The 24,029-nt window shown below is 34.0% G+C and overlaps 1 protein-coding gene across 4 annotated transcripts in view; it reads left to right on the forward strand.

The window, feature by feature from the left end:
- CACNB2 (calcium voltage-gated channel auxiliary subunit beta 2) overlaps positions 1-20,404 on the forward strand; it is a 169,558-nt gene extending 149,154 nt beyond the window's left edge. For all 4 annotated transcript variants that reach the window (XM_026716101.2, XM_087915538.1, XM_087915536.1 and 1 more), the window contains exons 8-14: positions 198-278; positions 463-521; positions 2,288-2,397; positions 13,361-13,512; positions 13,985-14,080; positions 16,653-16,838; positions 18,433-20,404. In XM_026716101.2, the coding sequence (XP_026571886.1) occupies positions 198-278; positions 463-521; positions 2,288-2,397; positions 13,361-13,512; positions 13,985-14,080; positions 16,653-16,838; positions 18,433-18,918 (1,170 nt within the window). In that variant the 3' untranslated portion in view covers positions 18,919-20,404. The remainder of the gene's footprint in view (positions 1-197; positions 279-462; positions 522-2,287; positions 2,398-13,360; positions 13,513-13,984; positions 14,081-16,652; positions 16,839-18,432) is intronic.
- Positions 20,405-24,029: the final 3,625 nt, after the last annotated feature.

A 24,029-nucleotide genomic window follows, 5' to 3' on the forward strand; every position in this document is an offset into this window, starting at 1 on the left:
GTTGGATAGAAACATTTACATTCTTGGAAATATCAATAATATTCATATAATAGTTTCACAGTGTTTTCAGATAAAAGTCTCAGGCAAAGTGATTTTTGACTTTGATGACATCAGTCAATTCTATTAAGTAAATATTTGTGAAGAATAAACTTTGTTTCTAAATTAGATGTTGGAATTATCTTTTTGATCTTTATCAGACAGAGCACATTCCTCCATATGATGTAGTGCCTTCTATGCGACCCGTCGTTTTAGTGGGGCCTTCTTTAAAGGGATATGAGGTAGGAATATAATAAATGTCTTTTGTGTTATTTAAAACTATGCTTGTTGAAATTGTGAGTAAAAATGAAAGAATACAATTTTTCCCATTATGAATCAGAATAAACTGAAAATAGAGAAGTATAAAGTCTTACATTTTTTTATCCAGATTTGTCATGACATGTGCATATATTTTTTTTATTCCAGGTGACAGATATGATGCAAAAAGCATTGTTTGATTTTTTAAAACATAGATTTGAAGGGCGGTAAGTATTAAGAATATAATCTAAACCAGAGTGAAATTAATACGTTTTGCCCAATTTTATCTGCATTTCCCTAATTTCAAGCCTGGTTGTGATATTCTGTTAGTTATTTGCAGTATTTATTAGATCCAGAGATAGATAACGAAGTATATTGTCATATAGGAGTAACTATGTGTCAAAAATGTGCACATTAATTATTCTACCTGCATGTCTAATTTGACACTGTGTAGAAGAGAAAGGATACGTATATTCAATTAAGAAAGATTAAATCTGCTAGGAAATATGGTAATAAAACATAGATATGATTTTAAAATGAGTGAAAGAATTCCATTTATGAAAAAACACTGAGGAACATAACAAAATGTTGTAAAGTTTGTATGGTAGGAAGAAAGTGTATAGAGATCCCCCTTCCACCCTCAACTTCATAATGAAGAGTTGGAGATTTTGCTAGGCATTGAATGATATAAGATTTAGTTGCCACAGATTTAAATCACATAATTTAGTACTATTTTAGTACCGATAGTGTATGAATTAACAATAGCTCATTTAGTTACCATTTGAAGTTACAATGGCACTGAAAAAAGTGCCTTCTGACAGTTTTTCCCACTTATAGCCATTGCAGAATTCCCATGGTTACATGATCAGAATTCAGATACTTAGCAACTGCCTCATAATTATGATGATTGTAATGTCCCCTGTGATCATTTTTTTGTAATGTTTTGACAAGACAGTCAATGGGGAATCCAGATTCACTTAAAAACTGTATCATTAACTTAATAACTGCAGTGATTCACTTAACAACTGTGACAAAAAGGTATAAAATGCAGAAAATGCATCACTTTACTAATGTCTCCTTAACAACAGAAATTTTGGCCTCAATTGTGGTCATGTCGAAGATTACCTGTATTATGAGATATTTCTATCAATAGGAATATTTTAAAGAAGAAATTTGATAAATAAGCGGAAGATTAAGCACCTCATTATTGGTCATGATGATTTTAGTGGCCATATACTTTCAGTGAAACCTGCTGCTGAAGAGTGTCTTAATCTCCTTCGTTGAAGATTAATCAATAATATGGCAAAGAGATATTTAATCAAATTTCTGATGAGATGTTGAATGCATATTGGTGGCAGAATTCATACTATAAATAGTTCAGGATCTTCTCCCATAGAAATGAGCTCCTGATAGGTCTAAATTACAAAAGGCATTTAACCTCCACAAATCTTCCCATCTTTGTCACTTTGCTGCCTACCTACTCTAGTGGTAGCACTGTGTGATCATAAAGAGATCTAATGCAGAATCCAGCAGATTAAACTTTATGGTAAATGCTGTTTCTGTGTGTTCCATAGCATTTTTCTTTTTGAACATTTCTAAAGTAATTTTTAAAGATAGGAGTTAATAAGGCAAATAATAAATTTAAAAAATAGTGAAAGATTTATTCAGTTATCAGTGGATTCAAACTGGAAGTATGGAGAGATTAAAAAAGGTGATAATAATGGGACAGAAATCAAAACTAAGATTGGAAGAAGTAAGATTGCTGTTCTGATTGATTGATTGAGGAAATGTCAAATTATATGCTGAATGGATGTTTAAAAAATGTCTCTAGAGACAAAAGCAATTGTCTTTCAGTAGCAGCTACAACAGTTAATTTAAATATGTGTGTAACATTGAATTCAATTGCTGCAATCTGATTCATTTGCTTTCATAAATTTTATCTCTTGAATTTTAAATAATCATCACAACATTGTCTTTTGGTGTGTTTATTTAGTATTTCAATCACACGGGTCACAGCAGACATTTCGCTTGCCAAGCGTTCAGTATTAAACAATCCCAGCAAGCATGCGATAATAGAAAGATCCAATACAAGGTCAAGCTTAGGTAAGCATATGAAATGATAGCGATATCACTAGCCATAACCTAATCATTTTTTAAAAAAATATTCATTGTAATAATCCCAGCATATTAATTCTTCAGCAGTTCTAGGTCTGGATTAAAAAAATTACATACAAACAGTAAATTAACTTTTCTATCTTTTGAAGTTACTTTTAGTATCAGTATAATACTACCTTCTTGGCTTGTTGAGATGAAATTATGTCCATGTTTCAAAGTAACATGTTTTTCAAATCTTTCAATTAAAAATCTGTTAAATATATTTCAAAACTATGTAAATTACTCATTGAAAAGAACATGGGAAAACGATGAAATTACAAAATAAACTCTAGTGTATAAACTGTTATGCATACATAATCCTGTTAATATAAAAGCAGCACATATATTTTCTAGAATTTCATTGAAAGAAGTGCCTATTTTCACATTTATATTTATTTATTTATTAATTATTTGTTAAATTTATTTGTTCCCTATACTCTATAAATAATTAAACAGTACTGGAATACATGTCTAACATAGCAAAGATTTCATATCACTCTTGACATTCTTGAGATTACAGATAAATCACAATTAGTATGTATTTTAATAATGTTTATAATGGTAGTAATATGATTTAAGTTAATGCAAATTGTAGACTGATAAAGGCAGAGGTGGGCTGCACCTACTGTAACAGTATAGTGCAGAACTGAAAATGTGAGCTTGTGTGTGTGTGCCTCCTTTTGCGCATAGCTGCAAAAAGACAGGGATTTTCTGCACATAGCAGTTGTGGTGAGTAGAGTGGGCGAGGTGCGGAAAGCAGCTGGGCTGCATGGGTGGGGTGAGCAAGACAGATACATAGGAAGGGATAGCACTGGGACGGGTGGGAGGGCCCAGCTGGTGGTCGGAAGGGCCCAGCTGGTGGTCAGTCCAAACTGGCAGCAGCCCACCACTGGATAAAGGTTATGTTTAGTGCAACCCAAAATTCAGTTAAAGTGAGGCTAGCACATGCACAATTGAAGCTAGTGCATGTACAGTTGGGTTTGGAGTTTTAGATGCTGCTAATCTTCATGTCTGCAAAATACAGAAAAAGAAGATTCTGTCCGAAGAAAATAGTAGAAGAAAAAGAAAAATTACCTTGTAACTACAGACTAAGGAGCAAACATATAATTTTACTTTGTTATCTTTTTTCTTTCTTTTTTGTTTTCCTTTTTTCCTTTCTTATACTTTAACTCTCTCTTGTCATTCCCTTTTCTCTTTTTTACAGTGTATTGGCTTATATTAGTTTTCAACTTCTTTTTAAATTTTTTAAAATAATATAAAGAAGAGGCTCATTATGATATTGCATTAGGGCAGTAACTTGATGTAATCGAATATGGATGTTCCTACTAAAATAGGACTAGATATTAGAATTCCTGAATCTGCAGTACATTTTTACTTTCTAGAACTACTTTGTGGCTTTATTAATTATAAATTTAAACTATAAGTTTTCTGTTTTACTATAACATTTCAGTAATATAAAAATAAAAATATGTTTAAATATTCATTGCCTATTTCTATCAAGCTGGAACCAGTTACCACATTTTCTATAAGATATCACTTTGAATAGTGAAAATTCAAATAATGCAACCAATTTGTAGGATTTATTAACATTAATTAAGACCTACCTGTAATCAAAGAACGACTTTTGCAGGGAGAGTTTGTATATCTGTGATTATGCATTGTAGATATTTCTTAAATAATATATCAAACAAGCTTGACCTATATCAATAATATATCAAACAAGCTTGACCTAAAAGCTATATTGTTCATCCAGGAAAGCTATATTGTTCATCCAGGAAAACAAATAATATTTCAATCAATCATTTTTTATTACAATCACAAACCAGTATTAACAAATAATATTTTTCGTTTTCTCCTAGTCAATAATTATATTCCAATTTTGGATATCCATAATAAACTACATGACTGTTCCACAGATTGAAAATTGTTAAACAAACTTGCTGACTTGCATTTATCTATAGATGTGCAGAAAGTGGAAAACTTAAAAATAAATGCTGGTATGATTTCTCACTATTTTGAGTGTGTAAAGAAAATGAAAAAGGAGTATCAAATCATGCCTGGCAAATCTTATTGCATTCTTTGACAAAGTGACAGAATTAATGGATCAGACAAATGCTGTGGATATAATTTACTTGGATTTTAGTAAGGCATTCAGTAGACCACAACCAAGTACCACAACCAACTACCTTCAGTAAGGCATAAAGTTGACCATAACCAGCTACCTGATTAAGTAGACCACAACAAACTATCAGATAGAAAAATGGTTGATAGACAGCATTACCACTACTAGATGGATTCATAATTTGCTGACCAACCACATTCAACTTGTAGAACTTTATGGAATGGCATCTTCATGGAGGGAAGAATGCAGTGAGATACCCCACACTCCGTCTTAGATCTAGTACTCTTCAATATCTTCGTCAATGATTTAGACAAGTGAATAGAAGGGAAACCATTAAATTTGCAGGTGACACCAAGCAGGAATAGGCAACATTCCAGAAGATAAGCTTAAGATACAGAAGGATCTTGCCAGATTTGAACATCAGGCACTATCTAACAAGATGAAATTCAATGGTGACAAAAATAAAATTCTGCTTTTAAGCAAGAAAAACCAAATGCACAGATATAGCACAGATAGTACTTGGCTTAATAGTACAGTAATTACTGTGAGAAGGGGTCTTGTAATCATAGTGGAGAATCACTTAAATATGAGCCAGCTCAGAGATGGGCTGCACATACTGTAACAATGGGTTCACCTAGTGCAGAACTGAAAATCTGAGCGTGCACGTGCATGCCCCCTTCATTTGCGCGCAGCTACAAAAACATGATTACCTATGCATGACAGCCCAAGTCAGTAGAGCGGGTGAGGCACGGAAATCAGCTAGGCTGTGTGGGCATAGCTTCTATTTATTGTCAGATCAGTTATTGTGTTTTCAGCTGTGGTATTAATTTTGTTGTCTTACTGCCAATGTTTTTTTAGGCTGGAGAATCAACATTTTTTTCTATGTTTCCCATTAATTACAATATGCTCATTGTAATTAATCTAAGACATAATATTTGTTTATAATATTACAGTATATGATGCATAACAAGTTCCAGAAAAATTGTTTTCTTTCATTGCGGAATTAAAAATCGCCTATTTTCCACATAGATAACATTGGATTCCATTTAGGAACTGACTGGGCCTGAACATTAACTTCATCAAAATTGTTGCATGATGCATTGTGTACCAAAAATACAATGTATTTGTGAATAAGAAATATTCCAAAATCAGCCAGTATTCTCAGAAAATCAAGAATTATGTTCTGAAAATCTTTCGGGGCAAAAAACTCCTCAGTTTTATTTTATATACCATTTTCATGAGATACATCTTTGTTAATACGGAATGCATGTTGCTTTCTTAATTTTCCATTTTTTAGATACATTGATTTTGAACAGATTGACATTATGCATTTTTAATGTACTGAATGGAAATATATTAGATACTACCAAGGATTGGTTTTAAAAAGTTGTATAAAAGTAATTCTTTTGAAAAAAAATATGCTTCATTCAAAATACTGTTTAAATTTCAGTAGCTATATAATGCAATTCTGTATGTCCATAGTATCTGTAATGCTTCTCAACCAAATATGTGGCTTTTGATTCATTTCTTTGTCAGTTTCACATCCAACCATGTTTCTTATTTGCTCCCATGAACACCACATTTCTAGTTGCTCTTGTAAGTTTATCTCATTCTGTATGTTTTGGACAAGATCCTGATTCTCTTGGGTTTTTCCATTCATTAATGCCCTCCCTTACCAGATGTTTTGGGTATGTATATAAAATTGCTAGTTATTTTTATTTTTTTGTGCGTGTTTAGTACGCATTATATCTCACAAAATCACTATCTGCTATTGATAGAAGGTTTTGTAATGACAAAATAAGCCATCATAGTTTGTATTGAATTTTTTTTCTGGAAGATGTTTCCAGTTTTAAATGCTAGCAATCAGTCTGCAATAGGTGTAAAATATTTGATAATTAGAGTTTTAAATAACAGAATTCTTAAATTCTGTATTGCACTGGTCCAAAACTGTAGATGTGCATGTTGCTGTTTGCTGTCACTATTTTCCATTGTGGAATTTGGCTACATGTACCTACATCGTTGCATGCACAAAAAGGGTACATTGCCTTGAAAATGTTAGCTTTGAAGCTGTGTTTGTCTTGTTGCTGTCTATACTGTGTAGATTGTTTTTATACCGTGATCTCTAAATAGTTTTTAGAACATTTATAGTACACAATTAAGTGATGGTCAAAATTCATCCAGATTTTTTTCTTTGTCAAAGATATGCATGCAAATTAAATCTGGTACCCACACTGAATCATTCTTGGAAATTAATTGTTTAAAATTCAGTCTGTATTTCATGTTATTTTTCAACCACTTTAGTTTATTTATTTACAGCCAATTTGGCCTATTGCAATTTAAAGTATCTTATTTTCAGCTTGATTAGAGGAGTGGGAGCTAAACATGACTCATAGACTTCATATATTTCTGGCTAATCATTAGATATTAAGTGCATTAATTGTGTAAAATAATTATAATAGATTTATTCATCAGGTTCTGAGAAAACCTTCGTGCTGCCGCACAGAATCTTAACTACCTGTGCTGTGACTATGATTCATCCGTCTTTAAGTAGCCACTGAAAATAAACAGTGTCAGAATGACTAGGATACCTATTAATTATAAATTTTGTGCCAATGTCTCTATAAAAACAGCAGTGAAGAAAGACATGTCCAGAGGCTTCAACTGTCCAGAATCACAGGGGCAGAGTTTTTCAGCCAGTGGTATTTCTTTATATTTGTTGTCATTTCTTATGATAAATGAAACATATATAAATAACCAAGCTCAGAGAACACCAAAGACTCCACAGTACAATCCTGAATTATATTCTCTAAGAATTTCTGATTTCTTGATGAGCCTGTGTCATTTTCTTTATGAGATGCTACTAAATAGCTTTCTTATTTGAAAAAAAAAAAAGACATCGTTTGATAGATGTATTAATCAGGCCACTCTTTAAAAACTTTAAAATAATTTGTTATAATTAAAAATATTCAATTTTTCCTCTTCTGAAATCGTCTTTGTAGCCTCTTGACATTTTTTTTTCTTGTTAAGATAATTAATGTTGGGTCTCTTAAGTATTTTAATGTTTGCATCATATGAATAACACTATTTTCTTCCTTTAAAAATGTGAAGTGTTTTGAATTTTAGGATTTGTTTAATGACAAATTTTCAAATGAAATAAAAGTAAAGAGAAGACACGTTTATTGGAAGACACACTGTATGATATGTTACATTTATTTTAAAAACATTTTTAAACAATTTTATTTTATTCAGACTTCTGGTTTGAAGGGCTTCGGCGACAGACAGGAATCCGCGATCGTGCGCGGTTTCTGCCTGGGCTCGCCACTGGAGCGCCCTGAGCCGGCTGGTTTCGGGGCTAAGCCACCCCGTAGAGGTGGTGAAGAAGGGGGAGACTGCCAGCAGGGTTGAGGAGAGCCGCATCTCTCCTCCTCAGCTGGTCAAACTCCCTTTCTTGAAGGCGGTAGGAGTGGTAGTCAGAAATGGCCACCTCAAAGAAGTACTCAACTGGAAAAGAATGTGCAGGAGGAAGATAAGAAGTGAAAGTTTTGGCTGACCGGGCTAAGTTGAAAAAGCAATAACTAAGGTACCCTGGAATTTAAATTTTACAAGAAATAACATCGCTCCCAAAGAAGAGTCGGAAGCAGCGAAAGAAAGTGAAAAGGGAAAGGTTTGGCTTTTTTTTTCTTCTCTCTCCTTCCTTATATTGACAATTAAGAATAGGAAATTGGAAATCTGCTTTGGCATCAATAGGCAATTAAGCTGAAAATATAACTAAATGCCAAAGGGACAATAAAGATTTCTGGACATTAAAAACTTTTCCTTCTATAAGCAGGAAGGGAGAGAAAAAAAAATAAGGGCAGGATCTGGAAGAGGGAGGAGACTGCCTGGACTAATCTAAAGTAAAATTTCAATAAGACTTCTAAAAGATACATTTTAACTGAAACTTTGCAACTAAATAGTAACCCCAAGAAGAGAAAGTGGAAAAAAAAGAGCAAAAAGAAACAGTTTGTGTGTATTTGGATTACTTGGTGACTTTTGGATTTTTGGCTATTATATTTGAATGACTAAAATCAATCGAGTGGTTGTTTAAATTTTTTTACAATGGCTTCACTTTTCGATGAATTGAAAATGGAGCTTAAAAAGTACAAAGAAGATGCACAAAAACAGAAGGGTTCCTTTGGCTTCGCTTTTCAATTCTTAGAAATGGAGATTTGGAACTATGAGAAACAACAAGAAAAGACTGCAAAACAAGAAGACTGGGACAAAGAAGAAGCCATCTTTAATGAACAAGTAACTCTATGTGGGGAAGAAAAAGAAAAGGGGGGGAAGAGGATGGAGAATTTAAGACTTAAAAAAACAACCAAAGAAAAGAAAAATAATTCAAAAAATAAGTATAATACTGGAAAACAACAGAAAAGGGGAATACAGAAGAGGGAAGTAGAGGAAGAGAGACAAAGGGGTAAAAACGGGAGAGAGAGGTAGAGAGGGAAGAAGGAAAGGAAAAGAAGTTACAAAGGTCCGGAGCAAGATATAAAGAAACAGGACCTATTTAGAGATAATGGGTGAAAATTTAACTGAAAGGGGGATTCTGTAAAGGAACAATTTTATTTTATTCAAAAAATTAAAATCCAACAGTAAAAAATTGAACGGAGGCTAAACAAAACTAAAGAATGTTTTTGTTTAGTTTTGCTTTGTCTCTATTCAATTTTTTACTGTTGGGTTTTAATTTTTTGAATAAAATAAAATTGTTGAAAAAAATAATTTAAAAAATAATAAATACAACACCATTTTATTACTATGCTTGAAAAATACAACAGTACTTCAAGCTCAAGAAGTAGAGCAGTGGGGTTCAATAAAGAAACTCAATTGCCATTTAAGTCTAATTACAAAACAGTGAAAGTTAGGTATATCTAATGCCATCATAGTGACAACATTTGATGAAATGTTGTATAATTTCCACTCTTTTGTCACCTTACACCACATTACTACTGAAAAAAAAATCTGTAATTTTCTGGAAATAAGATATTTTGGGAAATATTTAAATTTTTCATATTTTTTCAGTGATTATATTTTTCTGGTACTATATGATATTCACTGTTAAATCAGTATCTGTTATTCATGATTTGTTTTTGCTGCATTGAATTTTGTTTTAAGACAGATAGTGTAGGTTCTTAGCAAAATAGTCTGACAGTTCTGTGTTCATGCTTTGTTTAGAGCTTAATAACAATTTTTAATCTTTTAAATGATACAACATTTTCAATCACATTTGATTGATTCATCACTGGAAGCTCTCAAGAAGAGATTAAACTGCCATTTGTCAGAAATGGTGTAACATCTCATGCTTGGGTGGGCGGTTGGAGATCTACAAGGTCCCTTCCAGCTCTGTTCATTTGTAAAAATCTGATTATATTTTGAAAAATTATAACCTATAATGTCTTTGGAGATTCCCAGTCATCCAGGTCAGACTTGAAGAGGGTATAACCTATAACCATGAAAGCCAGCTGGGTGACCTTGGACCAATCAATTACTCTCAGTCCAACCCACCTCCCACCAGAGTTGTTGTTTTGGAGAAAACAGAAGGAGGAAGGAGGATTAGATGTATTCTCCTCCACCTTGAGTTATTTATAAAAATAATAAAGATTAAATTAAATAAGCTCCATGAAATAGGTAAATATTGTTTTATCCATTTGTATTCCTTTTTCTTGCTTTCTTTTTCCTTTTTGTTTACTATACTTTATTTAGTATTTAATAAAAAAAGATTGAACAACCAAAATAATCATAACTTCTCTGAACAATCATATTTACAGATGAAGATCGGAAGCAGTCAAATTAGATCAAGCATTTCAGGACTATGAATGAGTCAGATTTCCCCAACTAAGGGGAGTGCACCAACCTTGATGGAAAATCCAGCGCTGGATTTCTTTTTTTTCCCCTACGGTCTTTTTTTCCAGCAGACTTTAAGATGCCAAGAAGGCCAAATTGAAGGCCTATAGGTTGGACAAAGTAGACATTAGAAGATGATAATGAATCTTCAATATTCCTAGCTTCTACAATGTCTCCAGAAGCTTAAATCATTTAAACTAGCTTATGGGCTGAATCAGATTGTTTTGAAAAAAAGAGGGAAAAAAGGAATCAGTAGAATATATATTCTGGTTTTTATTTGTTACATAAAGCAACAAGGATAGCAGAAGATATTGCTGTTCCAAAGTGTTTGTTTCAGTGTTCTAGTTCAGTGGTCACCAACCGGTGGGCCGCAGCTCACTGGTGGTCTGTGAGAAAATTTTGGTGAGCCGCAGCATGCTGAAGATCAGGTGGCTGGTGGGGAGGTGGGGCAATCCTGCAGTTCCCTAGCAAACCCGTGTTGTGGCTTCTGCCTCCTGCCCATCAAGGAGGCCGAGCAGCAGTGAGAAGAGCGCAGACCTCCTGAGCCACAGGAAGCGGCTGTCAGCGGTGCCCTCAAATGAAGATGTTGCGGGGGGGAGACTCAACCCCCTCTTCCTCTTCGCCAGATGCGCTCATACGCCCAACGGATAGGAGGAGGCTTGTCAGGTGCCAGAGGGGCGGTGAGCACTTTGAGTGTGAGGGTTTCTGGCGAGGAGGAAGAGAAGCTCCGGAAGGGAGGGGATTGAGCCTCCCATTTGTGAGGAGGAAGAGAAGCTCCTGAGGGGATGGGCTTGTGCCTCCCCCTTGCAACATCTTCACCTGAGAGAATCTCTGGCAGCCGCTTGACCCTGATACATGGAAGCAGGAGGGTCCGAGGTTCCTTTCCTCCTACCCTCACCCCCTCTCAGGCCAGCATACACCCCAGAAGGGCTCTGATGCTGCAATTTCCCATGCATATGATCCATCTGCCACCCGTATTACCCCTGTTGCCCTACCTCCCCACCAACCATCTAGTCTTCAGCACGTGACTTGTCAGCCTCTGGACAGCAGAAAGAGAGAGAAAGGTAGAAAGAGAGAGAGAAAGAGGCAGAAAGAGAGAAAGAGGGAGAGGGGGGAAAGAGAGAGAAGGAGAAAGAAAGGGAGAAAGGGGGATGAAGAGAAGGGGAGGGAGATAAATGAGATAAAGAAAGAGGGAGAGGGGGAGGGAAGGAAAGAAAGAAAGAGGAAGAAAGGGAGTGAGGGAGAGGAAGAGGGAGAAAGAAGGGGAGAGAGGAAGAGAAAGGGAGAAAGAAGTAGAAGGAAAGAGAGAGATGAGAGATCTCAGTGTTTTGTTTTCTGTGGGAAATAGTTCCAAATGACACTCTGAGTATTTAAGGATGCAGAAACAGGCAGCCAAGCTAAGTGCCTGAAGGACCCCATCCTGTCAGTGTGAGTCCAGGCACTTCAGCAAGCGGCATTCTGGATTCATATTAGTGGTCCGCGGGATTTAAAATTATGAGTTTGGTGGCCCCTGAGGTCCAAAAGGTTGGCGACCCCTGTTCTAGTTTATCAACAAGGGTCTGGACTCATTTAAGAATCAAAGCAATGTGCCTTTTCCATTACATGTAGATTTGTGCCTGACTCTTTTCATTTTGCTGTAATTTGTCATTATAGAGGAACAAATTGCTGAGTGAATGGCTATATCAATTGAAGTAATAAATAATAGTTTATTAGCATTTTTTCCCATTTTTACAAGTGTGATTTGGTCTTCCCTAAAATATAAGGAATGTACACATATATGAACACATTACACACTCACACATACACACACACATTTAAATTTATATTCACACATTTATACAAATAATATTTTCCTGAAAAACTCATGCTAGAAAAACCAAGGCTAGCATATGAACAACATCTGATAAACTCTTAGATATATGAGCAAAATCTGATCTGTAATCAAAACAATACTTTGAGAGTAGATATATTTTAAATATATATAATCCGCCTCCTTTTAAAATTATTTTTTGTGCCTTCGAATCAGTATTGACTGCCTGGATAGTCCTTTTTCTTAACAAGATTTTTTGGGGACTAGTTGGCTTCCATTGTCCACTGTCTTCTTCCTAGGGCTGAAAGTGACTGCCTCAAAGTCACTCAGTTGGCTTTGTGCCTAAGGCAGGAGTAGAACATGTACTCTCCTGGGTTCTCCTGCTGTCTTAATCATTATACCAAACTATAAGAATGTTTTTTTAAATTCATATTTTATCTTTTTGTTGCATAGTCAAGACAGTCAATACAATTAACTATTACAAAAATGCTGACAGGAATCTGTAGAAAAATTGTAGGAAACCTACGTATAGGAAATGACTATCGATAAAAACACAGAGAGCTGCATTTTGTTATTTCATTGAGTACTAAAATTGGATATTAAATAGTGACAACAACAATAATGATAAAATGGGGTGAAGGCCATTTTGCTTTATTTTAATATTTGGTTTGTGCAGAAGTATCCAAAGTGGTGGAAAGGGGCTTGTTAGTGCCCCCAAACTTAGTCTGATGAAAAAACATACTGTTCATCAGTGACTTAGGAATTATGTTGAATCAGCATAAATGAATAAAATGACCTAACCCTAAATAACCCTAACCCTAAATAACCCTAACCCCAAATGAAAAACCTGTTAATGGTAATTGTTCATACTATGTGTAAAAACAAGGGTATTGTGACTGATTATCGGCAATGCAGGAGTGTACATACATGTTGAAAACATATTAACGGAAGCATAATATTTTGAATAATTCTATTGTGTAAAATATGCAACAAACAAGCCAAAGAAAATTTTTTGATGTTCCTCCTATGTATATTATATTTGCATTGTATTATTTGCTAAATAATAAATTATTTAACTAGTATGTCTGTATTTTTTGCAGCTGAAGTTCAGAGTGAAATTGAACGAATATTTGAATTAGCAAGAACATTGCAGTTGGTAGTACTTGATGCTGATACTATTAATCATCCTGCTCAACTTAGCAAAACTTCCCTAGCACCCATTATAGTATATGTAAAGATTACTTCTCCAAAGGTAAATAATTCATCTAGTTGTTGTTTCCCTTATTGTTTTCTTTCATGTAATTATATCACGAAAACACATAGATTTTAAATGTTGCTATTAAATACATTGACATTTTGAACCACTGCATGTTGAAAATAATCATAATTTAATTGGTAGCTTTTTATGAATTGTTAATATAATTTCGCATTTCTTATTTAATTGAAAGATAGAGTATTCTATATTACATAAATGAAAAAGGTGTATATTAAGAATTGATGAAAGAGTAAGTTTCTATAAGTTATGACCTCATAGTTCAGAAGCAAAATTTGAGAAGGAGAAAGGTCTTCTGAATGCATACAACAATACATAGAATGTTGTCATCATTACTTTAAGGCACTAGAATTAGAATATTATAAAATGAAAGGTATGTATGCAGTATCGTATCCTATACTGTTTCATTTTCTCATTAATTTCTATTTCAACTATAGTATCTTTTCCACAGGTTTTACAAAGGCTGATAAAATCCAGAGGCAAATCTCAGGCTAAGCACCTTAATGTTCAAATGGTAGCAGCTGATAAACTGGCTCAGTGCCCTCCAGTGAGTCATTTTTAAAATACATGTGTAGAAAAAATATTTTTCCAAGCTTTCTTGTTTTATAATTGTATCATTTTTGTGGAAAATGTTTGCTATTAAAACAAAAATCTCTTTGGTTCAGTAATGGATGCAATAGTAGGCAGTGAATGAAGTACCCTGTGTGAAAAGCAGTAATCAAATCAGTTATGGTCAAATCAGCTAATTATAGGTATGGTAAAGAATAGCAAGCATCTCTCCTTTGTTTTCTTCTTAAATGGGCAATCTTAATCTGGACTACATTTCTTCCTTCTATCTTGCTTAGGATATTACGTCATTACCGTATTTCCCCATGTATAAGCACCCCCTTTGTATAAGCCACCCCCCCAATTTTTGGACTGTGAAGTTTTGAAAAAAATATTTTATTAGAGAAACAAGTTATGAAGAAAGAAAATTTACAAAGAAACAAAATTCGACGTCTAGATCTACAACTTCGGTCATGACGCCGAAAGCGGTGCGGCGACGCTAGCAATCTACGCATCGGAACGAGAGTAGGAACGAAGCATTCAGGCCGATGCCTAGCGTATGCATTTCTATTGCGTACTCGCACTCGTAATCGTATCATCACATACAATTTTTACAAAAAGTATAGCATACTGCTGGAAAACCAGTTTATTCCTACTTTATTATTTTATGCATTTTTCACGTATAAAAAGTGTACCTGCTTTGTATATGCCACCCCCCCTACTTTTTGGGCTTGAAAATTTTGGAAAAAAGGGGTGGCTTATACATGGGGAAATACGGTATGTACCGCTGACATTCTTAGTTTTTCTTTTTCATTTGGGAGTTTCAGGGAAAACATTATCTTCTAAACCGGGGTGAGGAACTATGGTCCCTTTATGACTTGTGGACTTCAACTGGTTCAGGAATTCTGGGAGTTATAGTTCACGGGTCATAAAGGGACCATAGTTTCCCACCTCCCTCCTAAACCTTGTACACATTTTCTACTACCAGCTCTCAAGTATCAGAATTGTCTACCCTGGAGATTTCAGATTAGGTTCTTTGTCCATCTGCTGTATATGGGCTTGAGGCTGGCCAGACCTGTCTTAAAAGACAGAAATACTGTTTTTTGTTGGGAAACAAAGTATAGTATGTCAACTGTACAGGAGAAGGCTTGTACAGAACACATGTGTATTCACATGCAATTACTTTTGAATATCAGTGTATAATCTGAATGTATTTCAGTGTGAGAAATCATTCTGCTTTTGTTTGGTAGATGAAATCAAAATGATAAAAATATGGGTTTTTTTTTTTAAAAAAATCTTAAAATAATTAAAAAGGAAGACAAGAAAAAAGATTCATGCAATCAAATATGATTTCTTTAGTATTTCTATTATGTTCATCTGACATAAAACTTATTGTTCCTGCAGTTAGTATAAGATAAAACCAGACCATATATTTGAGAAAACTTTAATTTTAGCTTGACTAATTGCAGTTATAAAGTGTAGGTCAATTTCTCTGCTATGGCAGTACATCAGACATTTTGGTATCCCAATGTCATAATTTTATTTTAGCAGTGTTTAGCTATGGACATTCTAGTGACATAGAATGTCGATAAAAATAATTACTAAGTTCTTTGGAGCAAATATTTGCCCTAATCACTAAAAGAATATTTAGGAAAGCAATTTCTGGATACATATTCTTAGATTTACCAATTTCAAAAAATATCTCAGGTAAGATAGAAAACAATAAGGGGACATGATCATGACAAGTGCAAATATGCTTCCTTTTCCTCATAATAATTCCAACAAAGAAAGGGTTTTTTTCATTCATATAGGCACTTTATATGGAGTCGTATACCATGTATAGAATAATTTAAGAAAATCTTTATTTTTGATCAAAGATGAATTTTTTAAATTGATTTTCATTTCATATTTATCCTGTCCTGAATCTTAATTTCTTGTTGGAAATTCTTTTCCAAACCATTTTCGAACCAATTAGAGGTTTTGGTTAATGATAATATAATATAATCTACATATAAATTGTCTAGATATATGGGAGCACATTGGATCAGCATTTAAAGATGCTAAGTTTGTCACCTGGAAAGCTCCTGTTCCTTGCACCAACTCTGGCCTAGCAATTTGAAAGCGTGCTAATGCGAGTAGATTAATAGGTACCACTTGGTGGGAAGTTAACAGCATTTCATGCACTTTTGCATATAGCCATGTTAGCCGCATGACCATGTAAAATGTTTTTGGACAATGATGCTCCCTCAACCAAGAAACAGAGATGAGCAAACCCCAACTAGAGTTGGACATGGCTAGTACAAGGAAAACTTCCCCTTTTACCTTTTGATATATCTGGAACATTCAATACTATTGCTGTAAATTTATCAAAGGATTTAGCACACAGTCCTTTTCTTTTCTAAATTTATAAATAAAATACCTAAATGGTAAATGTGCTTTAGTTTTGTCCTCAAAACAAGCCACATATTAACATTAAATTCATTATTCTAAAATCATATATTTCCTGCTTTTGCACTTATTGTTTAATGTGGTTTGTGAGTTTTGTCTTGTCCATACTTTTTTCCTCTGATAAGGAAATGTTTGATGTGATTCTGGATGAGAACCAGCTTGAAGATGCTTGTGAACACCTAGCTGACTATTTGGAAGCATACTGGAAGGCCACACATCCTACTAGCAGCCACCCTGCCAATCAGCTTCTCACTCGCACATTGGCATCTGCCACTCTTCCTATCAACCCAGGCCCAAATGTTAATTTACAGGTATGGTCATTTAAAAATGCAATACACCGGTTGGTTATTTACGTTATAAATATAACTGTAGCTTTCAATCAGTTTGTTCTAGTGATTAAGGTACCCAGCTTAGAAACCAGGAGGCTATGAATTCTAGTTCCATTTCAGGCATGAAAGCCAACTGGGTGACTTTGAGCCAGTCACACTTTCTTAGTCCAACTCACCTCATAGGGTGGTTGCTGTGGGAAAAATAGGAGAAAGAAGTACTCCGTATCTTAGCTGCCTCAAGTTATTTGTAAAAACAAAGCAGAATTTTTTTAAAATATATAAATGATCTCAACCCCATATCTTCTACCTGTATAATGGGAAGTGGATCAAAACCCTGCAAATCTGCCAACTCTTACAACACTCACCAAACTAGAAACCTGTCAGGTTTTCCATTATGTTGCATACCCATTTGCCTTCTGCAAAAGACAATGAGAATAGCAGAAGGGCAAATGAATTTTCTGAAACATATTAATAATAAAGTTGGGAACTAAATAAATAAATATGAAATAAAAATATGAAATGATTACAGATGCAGTGCCATTTAAATCATTCTATTAATATTTCTCTCTAAAATATTTTTGAAAAATAACAATAATAGAATCCATTGTGGCCTTTTCAAGAAAAATCAAATCGACTCTCATGAAACAAATTGGAGGAAATTGCCATTTTCAAATTCAGCTCTGAACCCAAGCTTCTCAATTAACAATCCATTTGCATCTACTAAACAAGATGTAATATTCTCTGGAGACCAAGTACCAGTTTCAAAGTTAAGAAGAAATTATTTTCTTAGAAATTATAAATCTATAATATATGTGAACAGTTCTATCCTTGCTTTAACTTAACTCTTGGTTTGATAATGCAGACTGGATAACCTGAATATTAGCATGTTCACAATAACTAAAGGTTTTTTTATTTGCTTTTAAGTGATTTTATTGCTGAAATTAGTAAAAGACTGATAAAGCTACACCTCTAAGCTAAGGTAATGAATTGCCATTTTTAAGAATTTCAAAACTTTATGATGATAAACATGAGATTTGATTGTGCTTGGTCCTTTTTTATTTCCATTTTCAATTGCTGGTGTACATAGAGCTTGAATACTTGAATTCTTATTTTAACAACAAAATACTGTCTTTAACAACAAAAATCTTGTTCCGCTGTTTGCAGTGATCTTTTTCCATTGATGCCTGCTCTAAGTTTGTTCTGAGGCTTATTTCATGCCTGGTTCATTCTTGTATTGCCAGATTCTTTTTTTCTTTTGTGTGAAGTGCCTAGACTAAGAGAGGTGATCAAACAGAAATTAGCATGACTGCCAGATGTTAGGATAAATCAGTAAATAAATAAGGATTGATTGCTTTCTTTTTGGAATGAAATTTCACTTATTCTATAAAGAAATGCTGATGATAAAATTTGAATTATTAAATTAGTCTGAGTGGATAGCCATAAATAATTGCCTTAAACCTACAATTCTGAAGCATATTTGCTCAATACAAATTTGCTCAAGAATGTTGAAGACTGTGACATTGCTGATTTAAAAGGGGATTTTTTCTAATATTTACCATTTTGTTATATTGATCAGGGATCGCAGGTTGATGAGAGGAATGAACAATCAATCACTGAAAGAACTGGTTCACAGGGAGAAGAAGAAACACGAGTTGAAATCACCAGAAAATCTCAGCATCGCTCTTCCTCTTCAGGACATCATCATAACCATCGTAGTGGAACAAGCCGTGGTTTATCTCGACAAGAAACTGTTGACTCGGAAACACAAGACAACAAAGATTCAGCATGTATAGAACCAAAAGAGGACCATTCACATGAACCTTATGATTCTCATAGAGATCATAATCACAAGGATGAACCCCATGGGGTCAGTGAGCTTAAACATCGAGAATCAAGGCATCGATCAAAGGAAAGGGACAAAGAGCAGGACCACAATGAAGGCAACAAACAACGTAGCCGCCATAAATCAAGGGACCAGTATTGTGACAGGGATGGAAAAGTGGTACCTAAGAAACGTAGTGACACTGTGGAATGGAAGAGAGATGTGTATATCCATCAGTAACATCTGCCTCTGACAGTTTTGTGTTTCTTTTGAAATTGGGTATGAGAAAGGTCATTATAATCTTGATTTTTTTTTCCACTGCAGAATGTAGTACCTTGTATGCTGATTTTAAAGTGCTGGTGCTTTCAAATTGATGGCGTAAAATAGGATATTCATTTTGATTAATGCTATAACTCACTGGCATAGTGCAACTACAGAGTTTCTGAAGTTATGCTATGCTATTTTTTTTCTAAACTGATTCTTGTAGCTGCCATTTGAACATATATCTGTTGCCATCAAGGGGGTGGTAATGTTTTTAGACAAAATATGGCTGATGTTTAATATTTTCCCCATTTTTCAGCAAGCCAAAATCAGCATATTAAAATTGAAGCTCTCAATAGCTCTTTTTAAAAAACAAATCTATAGGCACTTGACTTGCATATTGATTTCTGTTGCTTGTTCCTCTGGTGGACTACATTTTGAAACAGAATTCAGTCTTGCCTTATACACAGGGGATCTTAAAGTCAAAATCTCTTTTCTATATACTGGTACTGTGTACTGTATAGATAGTTTATAAATGTTATTTCTGCAGACACCTTCTTCCATAAATTAATCACACTATTTTAGAATCCTAATGCCAAGTCAGCAGATTTGCTTTTGAATTATGGGCAACTGGAAATGGGTAGCACTGTTCACTCTAGACACACTTTCTTATACTTAGTGTAAATAGGACTGACCACTTTAGATAACAGGCTGGGTTTTTCTTGCAAATCTATCATCTTTGCATTTTAAATCTATGGCAAAAATAATGTGACACTATAAATGGTCCTGCTGTGCACACTACTTAACCAATTGCTTTGACAGCAGTTTTTAATCAGCTTGACGGACAATAGTTGACATAATGTATAAGCATGTGTGTGTATGAAAGATGTTTGTGTTGTGTATGAGAAAGGGAGAGAGAGAGAGAAAGTAAGTTTTTTAAAATTACCTGAGGATATCCCATATCTTATGAATCTGCCATAATTATCATATGTTTATGCTTAGGTGTAAGATTTGTCAAGAAGGAGATATGGATGGTTATTCTTTTTATAGAAGAAGCATACCATTTTCTGCTTCAAGCATAATCTTGGCTTCTCAATGAGGAAACTAGGATTAAATCATAATGCACCAATTAGCTCCAAGTATAGATTATTCTAAAATCTGTGTGCTTTTATTTTTTTTCTTGCTGTTTTTAACTCAGAAGTTCAAGATTGCAGGCAAGTGACATGGGAAAATTTACGACTAACAGGTAATTGGGAAAGCATCAATCTGCTGGCTTTTATTTTATTTTATATTTTGAGGATCCCAGAAAGTTAAAAACACAAGCAAATGTGACTGTGAGTGTTTCACTGGAAATGTAAACTTATTGTGTTCTAGAGTATTTGTTTTAGTAAGACAAGTTTACACAACTTGTGGAGAGTTATTTTGTTGGAAAATAAATTTTGTAGCTTCTCTGCTTTTTTCTATATTTGACCATCTTTCTATTCTAATCAACTTGTACATTTATCTTTTACTCATGGGCTTTACTGCTACAGGGTTGCTGAACCATTATGATAATTTCTACATTTTTGTCAGAAACAAATACTACTACAAATGAAATGTCATTGCATTTTTCAAGTGATACTGTAAATAATTGTAGTATTTACAGTATGTGTGTGTGTGTATGTATATATGTGTGTGTGTGTGTATATATATATATATATATATATATATATATATATATATATATATATACACACACACACATGAACAATATATATATATATATATTTTCTTAAGTTTCGCAGGTACTTACATGTATGGCATTCAGCTTTGTTCGGGTATTTTCCCACGTCATTGTAGTTGTGCTTTTAAAGTTGTAGCAACGTTTCGGCAGAATCTCATCTGCCATCATCAGGCTTCTGTATAGTGTTCATCTGTGAGATGAGTGTTATAGTGTTCATCTCACAGATGAACACTATACAGAAGCCTGATGATGGCAGATGAGATTCTGCTACAACTTTAAAAAGCACAACTACAATGACGGGAAAATACTCAACGAAGCTGAATGCACCATACATGTAAGTACCCGCTGAAAACTTAAGAAAACATATATATGTATACACACACACACACACACACATATACATACATTCCTTGTGCATGGACAGGCTAGCTTTAGTTCTGCCCAGCATCTTTATTAAATAAGTATTATAGAAAAGAATAAGAACAAAGGAATAAGCAAATTGACTTAACATACAAAGCGTAAATAAGATTTATTTATTTTGGGAGAGAAACATCATTGTTGCTAAAAACATGTATTCAATTCTCCTGAAAATTCTCCTTAACATGTATGAAAACTTTGTCTTTCATAAATATGCAACATATTGAAATATTTGGGGTAAATTCTTCAAATGTAGGCATAGTTTCAAAATGTACTGCAGGTAGTATTTCAGTGTTGTATTTGTAAATTAATTATGTACATAGTGTCTTAATATGTAAAAATCTCTATTGCAGAAAAAAATTAGTATTTGACTTCATACTTTTCATTCTAACTATCCAAGCTACAAGTCCAAACTTTGTATTGGAATCTTGTGGCTACAAATATATATATATATACATGAAAAGGAAGATAACTAAAGTATGAAAAGAGAAGCAAGTGCAACCTGGTAATTCCAAAGAGTAATTATCAGGAAATATAATTGCAGAATTAAAAAACTGAAAAGTAATGTCTCTTTTGAGTTGAACTCAGCTTCCTGGGATTTAATAGATATACCCATGTAGTTTTATTGGCAAAAATATAAAAGGGTTTACCGTTGCTGCCCTCTGCATGTTTTTTCTAGAATCATAGAATTTCCATAGATGTAAGAGGTTATCAAGTCCAATTCCTTGCACACTGCAGTAATATGCACTGGAACATTTTTGATAGATGATTATCCAGATTGTTTGAAAAGTCAGGTGAAGTAGTAAAAAGTACTTCATGCAGTAACCTAATTCACTGATTGATAGTTCCTATTTTCAAGAAACTGTTCCTAATGTCTAATCTATATCTTTGAAGTTTTGTTCCATCAGTTTTAATTTTACTTTCTGGTGCAACTCAGAATAATTTTTAACCCTTTACAATGTAACAGCATTTAAGATATTTGAAGACCACTATCATGTACCTTTTCAATTTTTCTCTTCTTCAAATTAAGTTTACTTAGGTCTTTTAATTGTTCCTCATAGAACTTGGTTTTCACTGTCTTGGTGGTCCTTCTCTGGACTTGCTTCAGTTTATTTCAAATTTATATGGCCATCCATCTCACCAATAAGTGACCCTGGGTGATGAACAACAGAAAATAACTAATCTGTATTTTTTAAAAAATGGCATGAACAGAATTGAATGCAATACCCCAAGTGAGACCTAACCAAGGCAGAGTAGAGAAAAATAATTATTTTCCATAGTCTGGACTGCTAGTACTTCTATAATCTGGACTTCTACTGCTACTTCAGTTTGTTCGGGGGGAGGGGGGGAGTCATTTCCCAACTAAGCTTTCAAAGCCCCCAAATATCTAGGTTCTTGTTCTTCAAGATAGAAATGTATATTGGTAGCAAAACTAAAATGCAGATCTTCCCTTACGCATATTCTGGGATCTTTCAAAATGAATAAAAACAAGTTTTACAAGCTTAGGAATAATTTTCCCACCAACTATATAGATATGAGAGATCATACCAACTTCTTTGCCTCTCTCAGCAAGTTAAAATATAAGATACATAAAATCTTAGGTGAAAATACATTATTTTGATAGAGGTAAAATATTTAAAATAAACAACTGTTCACTGTAGGACAGTAGACAGAAGTATTGTACTGTATGTTTTTAAGGCCATGTGGGTGGGAGCCCCTCAACTGCACTGAGAAGTGACTTCCACAGACAAAGATGGAACAAAAATGAATAAAACATTCATTCAAAGCCAGGCAAGCCAGATGCTGGAGATGGGTCTCTGAAGATTGAGTGGGAGGAATCTTGCATTCCCTCAAGCACAAAAGAGTGAGGACTTTCAAAATAAGGAGAAACAAACTGACAACCAGTGTAAAGATTTCAAAATAGGTGTTAAGGGAACCTCCAGAGATTAACCTAGCCATAACATTTTATACTTGTTCAGGTTTCTGAGAGTTAACTACAATTAATGATCATATTTTTCCCAATTACTCTTCAAAAATGTGGAAGGAATTATGTAGCCATTCCTTTTTTATGAGATAATGGGTTTTCCACTAGGAAGCTATTTGCTCAAAATTTTGACACACAGAAATTACTATATTTTCATATTGAAAAAGCTTGACTTTATAATTTAAGTAATTTTTTTAGGATGAAGTGCTTCAGATCTCCTTTCAATACAGCTTCTTTCTGTTATCAAAGAAGTAGCTGATCATGTTTTTAGGTTTCTGCCCATGACTGAAAAAAGAGGTATTACAAAATTAATGGAATTCTATAATAACATTTGAGCTGTACAACACTATCTCTCCAAATTCCTGGTGTAGTACTTGTGATACTTGTTTCTTTTTGCAAATCATAAATGTAGTTCCAAAGACAACAAAAATACTTTATATAACATATTAATTTGTATAACATATCCATATATCTCATCAAAAGATTCTTGAGTTGAGCTTTGCTAGGTGCTCACTTTGTAACTTAATCTTAGATGCTTAAATGCTACCATTCCCAGTTCATTTTTCCTCAGCAGCACTAAAGCGTTCTATGTCTTCAGCAAGATGAATTCTATTTGATTCTTACCTTTGTTAATCTTTAATTCTACTTTCCTGAACAGGGCTTTTATTTACCAAATCACATTGGAGTACTAATCTTGCTTGAAGGCCTGTGATTCCCCAGACAATTTTTTTCAGAACTGGAATCATTTGTCTGAATTCCTTGGCATACAAATAGAATATATCAGATATATCAACTAACAAAAATCAGATTATCCTTTAGGTTTTTTTTTAATATTGTCTACTCACTATTAATAAATAACATACTAGATTATGCTACCTGGAGAAAATGCAGCAAACATTATGAGTTGAACGTCACTAAGGCCACGTTATTTTAAAACCTAAACAAATTATTCCAAGCATTCTGTCC

Source organism: Pseudonaja textilis, chromosome Z (assembly GCF_049901715.1).
Source record: "Pseudonaja textilis isolate UNSWEBS1 chromosome Z, rPseTex1.2, whole genome shotgun sequence".
In the NCBI taxonomy this organism is placed as follows: Eukaryota; Metazoa; Chordata; class Lepidosauria; order Squamata; family Elapidae; genus Pseudonaja; species Pseudonaja textilis.